This window comes from Beta vulgaris, chromosome 8, assembly GCF_026745355.1.
Source record: "Beta vulgaris subsp. vulgaris cultivar EL10 chromosome 8, EL10.2, whole genome shotgun sequence".
Lineage (NCBI taxonomy): Eukaryota > Viridiplantae > Streptophyta > Magnoliopsida > Caryophyllales > Amaranthaceae > Beta > Beta vulgaris.
Window position 1 is genome coordinate 59,327,314 of NC_079209.1, and position 10,129 is coordinate 59,337,442.

At 30.9% G+C, this 10,129-nt stretch overlaps 1 protein-coding gene across 2 annotated transcripts; it reads right to left on the reverse strand.

Annotated features, from left to right (window-relative positions):
* Positions 1–410: 410 nt before the first annotated feature.
* Positions 411–6,565, reverse strand: LOC104902246 (transcription factor bHLH68). 2 transcript variants are annotated; one of them, XM_010689951.4, is made up of 8 exons: positions 5,828–6,551; positions 5,016–5,388; positions 4,534–4,614; positions 4,006–4,071; positions 3,424–3,489; positions 3,221–3,277; positions 2,116–2,163; positions 411–939 (listed from the first exon to the last, which is right to left on the reverse strand). In XM_010689951.4, the coding sequence occupies exons 1-8, from the start codon at positions 6,187–6,189 to the stop codon at positions 805–807; spliced, it is 1,188 nt and encodes a 395-aa protein (XP_010688253.2). In that variant the 5' UTR covers positions 6,190–6,551; the 3' UTR covers positions 411–804. The 2 variants fall into 2 exon arrangements, with proteins under 2 accessions (XP_010688253.2, XP_048490643.1); XM_048634686.2 differs by lacking the exon at positions 4,534–4,614 and having other exon boundaries at positions 5,828–6,565.
* Between the last annotated feature and the right edge of the window lie 3,564 nt (positions 6,566–10,129).

Sequence of the window (10,129 nt, forward strand, 5' to 3'; positions counted from 1 at the left end):
ACAGGTTTCATGTCACGGACTAGTTAAAAGTTAAAACTACTTTATTGTCATGTCTCATTGAGGAATAAGCTTAACATTATTGTAGTACACGAAATTACTACATATACTCCTCTCAAAAAAATGTGATATATTTTGACAGTTGGCACTATTCACTTGATAACTTTGACTGTTTTTAGTTGATACATAAGAAAAAACATAGTCATGTTGGATCTTATTTGTTCGTCCCAATTTATATTTTTCAAATATATAATTTTTATATTTTTTTTCCATATATATAACTCACTAACTCAAGATATTAGTGTTCGAAGTTGCATCTCGTAAACTGTGAAAAAGCAAATGTAACAACATTTTTAGACAGAGGGAGTATCTATTTAGCAATAGATTATAGCAACAAATTGAGACACCGTAACTAACAATGAAAAATACACTTGATTAATGATACTAACCACATGTAGGCAAAATGCAATTAACCATTCTTAAAAATGGAATTGCAATTGCATGCATGCACATGAAATCTTCTTTCATAATATACTAACATAAAATTGAACAAGCTTGATTAAAAGTAGTAGCTTATTGTTAAAAACTAGATTAAATTAAAAACACTAGCCTTAAAATCTTGAATCTAAATTTAATTTACAGCACACTTGAATGCAATTCAAGAGAATTACGTACATAGCATCAGGAGCAATCAACCTTGATTTTCTTCCTAGAAAAAAGTTGGGGCAGATTGACTGCTAATGATGTTATATCCATTCACTGAAGCTTCAATGTCCCGTCGATACACCGGAAACCTAACGCCACCGCCTACCGGAAACCACCACCGAGTGCCGGAGCCCAATAATCAGCTCCGTTGTCACTTCCAACGTGTAATGTGCATGACACTGGAACTAAGCATAACCCTCTACTCCTCAAGTCCTTTGGCTCTTGATCATATGAATCCTAACAATAGCAAAGAGAGTAATTAATTATGCTAATAGTAATAGCAAAAATTATTTAAAGAGACGGTCTAAATTTAATAGAAAGGTAGACCTAGTCACTAAATGGAATAAACTAGTCACCAAAAGAAATTAATCTAGTCATTATTGGGCTAATTTTTTAAATATTTGGCTTATCATTGTCTAATTTTAATTTAAATGTAGACGGTCTTTTAAAAATAAAGTCTAGTAATAGTTAGGGTAAAAGAGCTGAGTACAATAAGATACTACTTCCGGTCTTTATTAATTTACTCATATTCCTTTTTGGGATGTCCCTTATTAGTTTATCCATTTCTTTTGTTTCTATTTTAGGAATGGGACTACTAACTTTCCATCACACATATATTCAACTTTAACGTAAAATAATAGTTTATCTTTCCTTTTATGTCTCACAACATTGTTTCTCCTAAAACTTTGTGCAAAAGAAACGTGTAAACTAATGAAGACGGGAGGGAGTAGATAATTAAACAACTAGAAAAAATTATCAGTTTTAGTTTACATTTTTAATTATTATTCCTGTTATTGTTCCTTGGGACTAGCTCATTCTAGACTTGAGGTTTCATTTATATTTTTACATGAAGTAAAATATATATCATTGGTTCTTTTGTAACCCTTTTAATTTGCTGCAATTACTGCTAATTGCACAGTAAATTAGAAGATACTCCCAAAAAATAGGAAGAAGCTAGAAACACATGTTTATTTCATATAATTGGTAATAGAACAATTTCGTAATTCTACCATTATCATCCACTTAATTAAGATTATGATAAGAGTAAATTCTATCTAATCATTGCAATATATTCTATGGACACGATCTATTGCCTATTAATCAATCAGCTAATTTTAGAATTTTATTTATCTAATTCAATTTACCGAGACTCCTATTATTCCCATATTATGAGAAAGTTGTATTGTCACGTGAGTCGTGATACAATCATGAGATTCTAGGTGTCGCCTTGCCAAATTCTTGTGACATGACCAACTAGTTAAAGGTGTGCAACTGTTCTAGTCATTTAGTTACTAGAACTAGGAAAAGGTGAAAAACAAAGATCATAAATTTATAGATTATAAATTATAAACACATTTTTCCAAAATTATAAATTTTAAAATCTGGATACTTTGATCTAAAGGTAATAGTTACCTGATCATCAGGACCCCCTTTTCTCTTCAAGCAATTGTCATTCAAGATCTGTAATAAATTAAAGATATGAACATAAAGCATTAGCATCTTCTACACTAATCAGCTTTTTAAGAGTAGTCAAATACAATTATAATACAAAAGCTTGATCATTATTCTACAATAATCATCCTCCTTTAATCCTTAAAGTTTTATAATCTCAGAAAAGCTGCAATTTTTTTGATCATTTAGAACCCCAATTTGTTTTTGCCTTTCCTTTAAATAACACTTGTTTCTTAAAAGAATAACAAATTAATTAAAGGGATGAAAAAAGTTGCAGCTTTATTTTGAAAATCAATTTTTTCAAAACCTAAAGTTTGGTACATGCCCTTAAAAAGAGGGTTCATAGATCCAATAAAGCTTTACTTTTGTTTCTTCAGGAAATACTAGTACATACTTCCTCTCTCTCCTTCAATACCCTACAAATTAGCATGATCATATATGTATATTTTTTAACATTTCCTAATTACTATTTAATTATAGCATGAGGAGTTAAGAGGGTTTTACAAAGGAGGAATACATTTTCGATATATAAAAAAGGCAACTAATAGGGAATAAACTAGTATTTGGGCTCGAGCATTCTCCTGGGTTGGTATTGTGTTTCCGACCTGATATGCATTTTTTTTCACTCTCACTAAAATATATTAAGGAAAACTCAACATTTAAAATGTACAAATATTATACTGTGGACACTTAAAGCATGATTAAAAGTTGGCTGAGATGGTAATTGTGTCACGTATAATAGCAAGAGGTCATGGCTTCAAATCTTGTTGCAAGCTAATTTTACTTTTGTTAATTGACCTGACTTATGTACACATTAAAAGTTAATCTTAATACAACAACTATATATAATATTTTTGAATCATATAATATCTTTATTTTTAGAGACGGTTTTTCTAACTAGCACCTCGCCTCAAAAGCACTCCATGTTTAAGATGTTTCTATCTCAAACTATACATAACGTTTTAAAGCTAAATTATACCAATTAAACTAGCTGACATACGTAGATTTATATATATACGTTCTTTGAAGTAATGGTAATTAATATTGTTTTAATCTGATTTCTTACAGTGTGAGGCTGCCTCTTGTTTCCTGCTCCAGTGTTTAGGTATGGAAGGCTGAGAGCCTGCAGAATTCGAGGAGAGAATTAATATAGAGTATATGCCCAAAAGAATGTTTTGAGAAATGTAACTCTTTTTTGTTTTATGAAGTACTACTAAAATATTTGTTAATGTATGATAAAAGTTGATTGAATCTTTTTCTACTCCTTACCTCAATTTGACTCTGAAGGAATCTAATGTATCCAATGGCTTCTAACAAGACAGAAGCTGTGTCAGTCTGCAGAAAGAGTATGAAAAAAGAGTTATACTTTGATCAAAAAGTTGAACATTTTCATATGACTATATATATCTTGGAAAAAAAAAAACATGCAAAAAGAAAAGAAAGTTAGATTAAACTAAAAAGAAATACAAAAGTTATTAGAAGAGACGATCTAATTTTAATATATAAGTAGTCCTAGGCACTAAATGAATTAAACTAGTCATCGAAAGAAATTAACCTAGTTATTATTGGGCTAATTCTCTCTTTTTAATATTGGACTTACCATTACCTAATTTTAATTTAAAAGTAGACTGTCTCTTACAAAACAAACTTAAATAAATATAATGAAAGAAATTAGGGTTTCATATGTGGAAAGCACTACACTTTATTATTAGGATGCTTAGCTAGCTAAAAGGAAGTTTGCATGTTTAAAATTGTGAATTAACTTAATTAGTTGCTAATCCAAATTCATAATGGTGCTTAATTACTAATCAACACTTTGACTAATATAGTTGATGTGTAATCATAGCTTACCTTTCCAAAAGGTGAGACAAGCTGATGAAGGGCTGTTATCCTATCTCCTAATTTCTCCTTCCTCACCTGAATATAGGGAAAAGTAAAACAAGTCAGAAAGTTAATTATATACTTAATTGTTAGAGAAATGAGATATAATCAGTATCGGAAAATATATGTATGATATATTTTCATTTTAAATTAATTACTCCATGTTTAACCAAATACCCACAAAAAAAATTACATTTTTTTCATAAGAAAAAAAAATACTTGGACAATAGCTACATGCATGCTATATCTTCATCTATGGATGAGAATAGAGATGAAAGATAGAAAGGGTTAAAAAAACAAAGAATAATCATCCTTGCAAGAAATAGACATATGAGAAAGACAAGAAATGTTACACAAAGTAGGTATGTATTTCCATGTGTTTTTGTGCCTTTATACTTGTGTTTTTGTGAGGAAAAAAAGATTTGGAGTGTGAGAATGAAAGCTAAAGAGAGAGAAAAATCATATTCTCAATTGCTACTTTTGTGTTTTAGATTTTACCTTGAAGGTAGTACTAGATTGGGTTGATGAAGCTTGAACCTTGGCTTTCTTTGCTGCCCCACCAGTATTTGTGCTATTACACTATGAACAAACACACACAAACACAAAAAATAATTTCAATTTCATGAAAGCTAAGTAAATTACTCCCTCCGTTTCGATTTAAATGCAACAAATAACTCACAAATAATACCCTTTTGTTGCATTTAAAACGAAATTGAGGAAGTATATACAATTTTTTTAACTTAATCGTCTTACAAGTAAAATTTTCCCTAAATTATATTAAAAGATTCAATTATTAGTGTTTACAAGTATGTTTCACTAAATTAAAAAGTACACAACATACCTTAAATTCTTAAATTAGTGTTTATTTTAGGTGAAAAAAAATATAAATATGAAAAATGATGATATATACTAATTAAATCCTTATATTTAGAATGAAAAGAAATTCAAGAAAGATGAACAAAAAATTTGATTTATATTACCTCGGACGATCGATCCGGGGGAGGAGGAGGAGGCTGTCTTGAGTGAAGATTTTCACTAGATATAGAGGAGGAGAAATCCAACAAGTTGTTGCTACTACTATAAGAGGTAACACAAGACTGAGGAGAAGAAACTGGAATATTTAGTTGATGAGGATGATGATGAGACCAATTATTTGTTGTTGCTGCTGCTGTTGCTAGCTGAAATTCTTGATCATGGGTAGTAGTACTATAAACATTATTATTGTAACTATTTACTGAACTCTCTTGTTTCACATCTATAAGATGAGGATGATGTTGTTGTTGTTGAAGCACTACTTGTTCTTCCCAATTAGTCTCCATTTTTTTTGCTTCATCCCCTAAAAAAACTCCACCCCTACATATAAATCATGCAACACAATTATACTTAATTAGAGTGGAAAAAACCTTTACTAATTAAATTAAGTGTATGAATCAAAGCAAGTAAGCAATAAAAGTGATAAGCCAAATACAAAGAACTATGCAATGAATCCATTTTTATCAAGGTTGGATTAGATCTAGAGAGAAATGTCAAGAAAATAATGTATAAAATCACTTAATAACCCTAAAAATGGGAAAATTTATAATTATCTAGAGACATGCATAATAGCTCATGAATAGCAAACAAACCCTTCAAACCTCCCAAGCTAAGAAGAAGAGGGGGTGTATGAATGGGTTATGTTTATACATGTCAAAGTAGGAAGAACTGATAATACGATAAACACAGAGCCAGACAGATAGACAGATAGATAGATAGATAAACAGATCGATACAGATAAAAAAGAAGAGAGATTTACAAGAGGAGTTGGCTCCAAGACTCAGGAAGTACTTGTTGATGTTGCTCTTGATGGTGTTGATTAGCATGATGATCATCAAGCCAAGAAGAAGAGGAAGCTTGTGTAGGCATATTATTCATATTATAATGAGCTTGGTAAACATTATTATTGATGTCATTGTTATTATTATTAGGAGGTGGAGCCAAGAAATTGGTAGTTGAAGAAGAAGATGGTGATGAAAGCAAAGGTTGTTGATGATGATGGGATGATGATATTATAGGTGGTCTCATCAAGTTGTTTATGTTTGGCCACCAACTTGGATTTCCGGCCACCATCATTTGTTGCACCGGAGAGTTTTGCAACACATGATGACCTCTATTCATCTTCTCTTATTCTTTCTCTCTTTATGATGTTTCCTTTATAAACTTGTTAAAAATGGTTGTGTTTTCTTTTGTTTTTCTCTTTGAAGGTACAAAGGAGGGCTTTTGTAGAAACTTTTCAAGAGGATTTCTTTGCTTTAGCTTAATATAAGTAGTAGTAGTATGAGCTTATTAGAGAGGGAGCAAAACCCAAGGAATTAATGTGTGGTTTTTGAATCATGGAGTTTTAATTCAATCTTATTTGTGTTTGTTTCTTTTATCTTTCTTTCTTACTTACCTTTTCCACTTTTTTTAATTTCTTCTTTCTCTTATAAGGGCTTTTATTTTGTTTTGTTTTTTGGTTTCTCTTTTTAGCTTTTGCTTTATTTTATTAAAGTGGGGTAGAAAAAGGAGATAGGAATTTCTAATCAAATACTATCAAAAAAAGACATAAAAAAAAAGAGGGGGGAAAGTTAATTAAAAGGAGACTTGGATTGGATATAGTCATTGAGACTTGAGAGTGAACCTCTTGCTAGCTAAACTACCAAGTGGTCGTCATTCTTGGTGGATTTTTGGACTTTTTTTATCATTATTTATACTAGTTTATTTTAGCTCATTTGAAGAACCTCATATATTAAATATTTTTTATTAAGTTATATCTATGGACTTTATATGCTTACTCTATAACTTAATAAGATGAAACTAGACCTGGGCATGGGCCAGGCCGGTTCACGGGCTCGGCCACCGGACTTGGGAAAATGATGGGTCAGATCGTGCCGTGCCAGACCTGAAATTTCCAGATTTTGTCCACGAGCGGGCCTAGCTCGTGTTTTATGAATTTTTGACAGTTTTAGGCTAAAAAACAAAGGAAAGGGGTGTTCGGTCAATGGGCCATCTAGGCGGGTTACGTTCGTGTTGCGGGCCTAAAATAAAATTTCTTGACCGTGACAGACCCACGTAGCGGACAACGGGTCGGGTCGTGCCTCCGCTAAAATAGTAGTTATGATTAAGATATGGAGATATAAAATTTCAAATATTTCAAATAGAATGAGTCTTCTCAAAAATCCTTGCTATATCTTAATTAATTTCAAGGTAAAAAAAAATTCTTTATCAAATAATAAATATTAATATATCAAACAATGTACTTTCTTGAGTGTAAAATTAATTCATTAATGAAAGAATCATACGACAACTATAAAAAAATCAAAACTAACAAAAAAACATAATAATTTTGATCAAATAAAATTCTAAACTAGCAAAACCATGATCATTGTATATGAGATATCTTACAAATTCGTATACCCTCTTTCATCACATCATTGTTTATCAAATAATGTACTTAATCAAAAATAAAAAAATTTAATTGAAAAATATAACTCCATTGTTGTCACATGAGTGTAATAGATAATATAAGTCAAAAAGTTAGTATGTGAAATTTTATTAAATGAATTTAGCAGGGAGGCAAAATAAGTTTTAATAATTAGAAATTCATTGGTGGTTATAAAAACGAAAAAATAAAGAAAATTGAGGAGCTTTTAATAAATAAAACATATGTCATTTGGGGTAATTGTTTCTAAAATCTACTAGGTATAGTTTATAAGACATGGTAGACCAATGTAGTTATTGTATTAAATACTACTTTTCATCATATTAATTATTACTCGTCTTTTTTATATTAGCAAAGTACACTTACCTTACTCTATCGTATTGAATCAAAAACCTTTGATTGAGACCTTTAATTTGAGCCTCGACCAAACGAGTCTGATTTGGATCAGTTTTGGACCCACTGTAATTCTTTGTCCATGTGACATGAATTAGATTTATAGCTAATATAGTTATCAAAAGAGGAGGATTAGTAGTTTAGTACAATAGAATCCAACTTAATTAACAACGACACACCCTACATTAATTTTTTTTTTTTTTTTTTTGGTGAAAACATCAATTATATTTTATAACTATCTTATCTAACTAAATAGATTGGTTACTACTTACTACTTAGTAAATTGGCATTCTTTTCATTTACATTTACATTTACATTTACATTTACATATAGGAATATCAAAGAAAGACTATTAGCACTTTTCAAGGGAGTCAAAATATTTGGTCATGTATCACTAGACACTAAGTTCTTAGCTCTTGAGATGACAAAAGAGAATGATACAATTTCCAAGAGGCATTACTGTTTATTTTAGCTGCTACCCTCCGCTAATACAAGCTACCATACAAAGTCCCCAATCTACTTGGTATTACGAGTTGGTAATACTTCTACTACAGGTAAGAGAAAAAGACTCAAGCGTCCTCGTAAAGAGTGAACCATTATCTTCATAAATAAAATATTAGGATTAAACCATATTACAACATTCCATCCGTCTCAAAACATAGTTTCTGTTTATTTTTGCACAGTCTCCAAGATGTACCTTTTACCTATTTTTTTATTTCCTATTAGTAAAAAATATAAAAAAAATTGATATTATGAATGTACACACTGAGACGAATCGAACAAGACCCGCATGAATATGTTTTCCTGTATAAATTAATGAGAATGTTTGGTCAAAGATTTTAAAGTTTGACTCTCAAAATAAAAACATGGACTATATTTTGGAACGGACGGAATAATATTCTTAGATATTCATTGGTAAAACTAATCTGACCAGAGATCCAAGACTCGAAAGTGGCAACTCAATATTGGCCTGATCAACTCAAAACAAATACACATAACTTGAGCTAATTGGCCGATGACCCTAATGAGACGGCCCGAATGAATCCGAACTAAACCTTCAACTAAGGCTCTGTTTGGTAGGGCGTAAAACGTTTTCCCGGAAAACTATTTTCCTCTATTTTTAGTTTTACATTGTTTGGTTGGCAAAAGCGTGTAAAACCATTTTTCTTTTGGGTAAAATTACTCTCCCAATGATGGAAATCCATTTTCCTTTCAAAATGCAGGGAAAACTATTTTCCTTATCTCTCTTTTACACTCCTCTCGCTACCTCAATCCTTACTTTCTCTTTCATTTTCCTTTCATTTCCTCATTTTTCTTACATGTAACTAAACAACGGAAAACTAATTTTGGAATTGTGTTTCCATTGTAAATTGTTTTCCATGAAAATCATTTTACACTGAAAATATTTTACGCCCTATCAAACGGAGCCTAAGACACCCCACTATGAAGTAAACTAAAGTTTAACTTATGAAGATCTTAAGATGTAATCCCTACTTTCAAAATTTTTAAGAGAAATGGCACACAAATAACCCAATCTAATAATAATTGACAAACAACTAAATAAAATTTTGCAATAAAATCAAAGGTGGTAGTATAAATTTAGGTGAGCAAAGCATAGATTACTATAGAATCATTCTCCTCGTATTATAGTTATAAATTGGTTGTACCAACACGACATATATTCTTTTGGAAGGAATTTTGGGTCATATAAACATCTATAATTAATAATGAGAATACAAACAAAGAAACAAATTTCTTAAATCTTGAGCCTCTTTATGTAACTTATTAAGTACATATTTTATACAATAATAATTAGAGTATAATACTAACATTTTGATGACTTAATCAAGGTGTAGAAAGAGGATTTATTTTTTTTCGGGGGGAGAATATGCAGGGGATGGGTATCCGTACTGCCTAAATCTTTGTCGGGGGCGCTGTGTCGTTTTTTATAGCAAAATTTTACTCGTTACTCTCTCTTCCACACACATGTACATACTCTCTCATGCTTTTGTAATTTATGAGCCCTTTTTTTGGCACTTTCCCAATGCCCTACCCAAGGACAAACACTATTCTCTTGTCTTCATTCCCTTTTTTAAATATTCCCTCATCTAATTTGATCCTAATTCATTGTATAATTGATTGGATGAATTGATCATATTATCCCTGGGATCATCCATAGGATCATAGGAGGTGATCAACTTGAGTCTGATCCGGTCAGAAAACTAGCGGTTTTTGGTATCAACC

What these genes read in the sequence shown, in the direction of transcription:
- LOC104902246 (XM_010689951.4), bottom strand. Translation starts at nt 6,189, where the DNA reads ATGAATAGAGGTCATCATGTGTTGCAAAACTCTCCGGTGCAACAAATG. An exon ending in CCCCGGATCGATCGTCCGAG is followed by an intron (nt 4,615 to 5,015) that starts GTAATATAAATC and finishes GTTTGTTCATAG; the next exon opens with TGTAATAGCACAAATACTGG. An exon ending in AATCTAGTACTACCTTCAAG is followed by an intron (nt 4,072 to 4,533) that starts GTAAAATCTAAA and finishes CCCTATATTCAG; the next exon opens with GTGAGGAAGGAGAAATTAGG.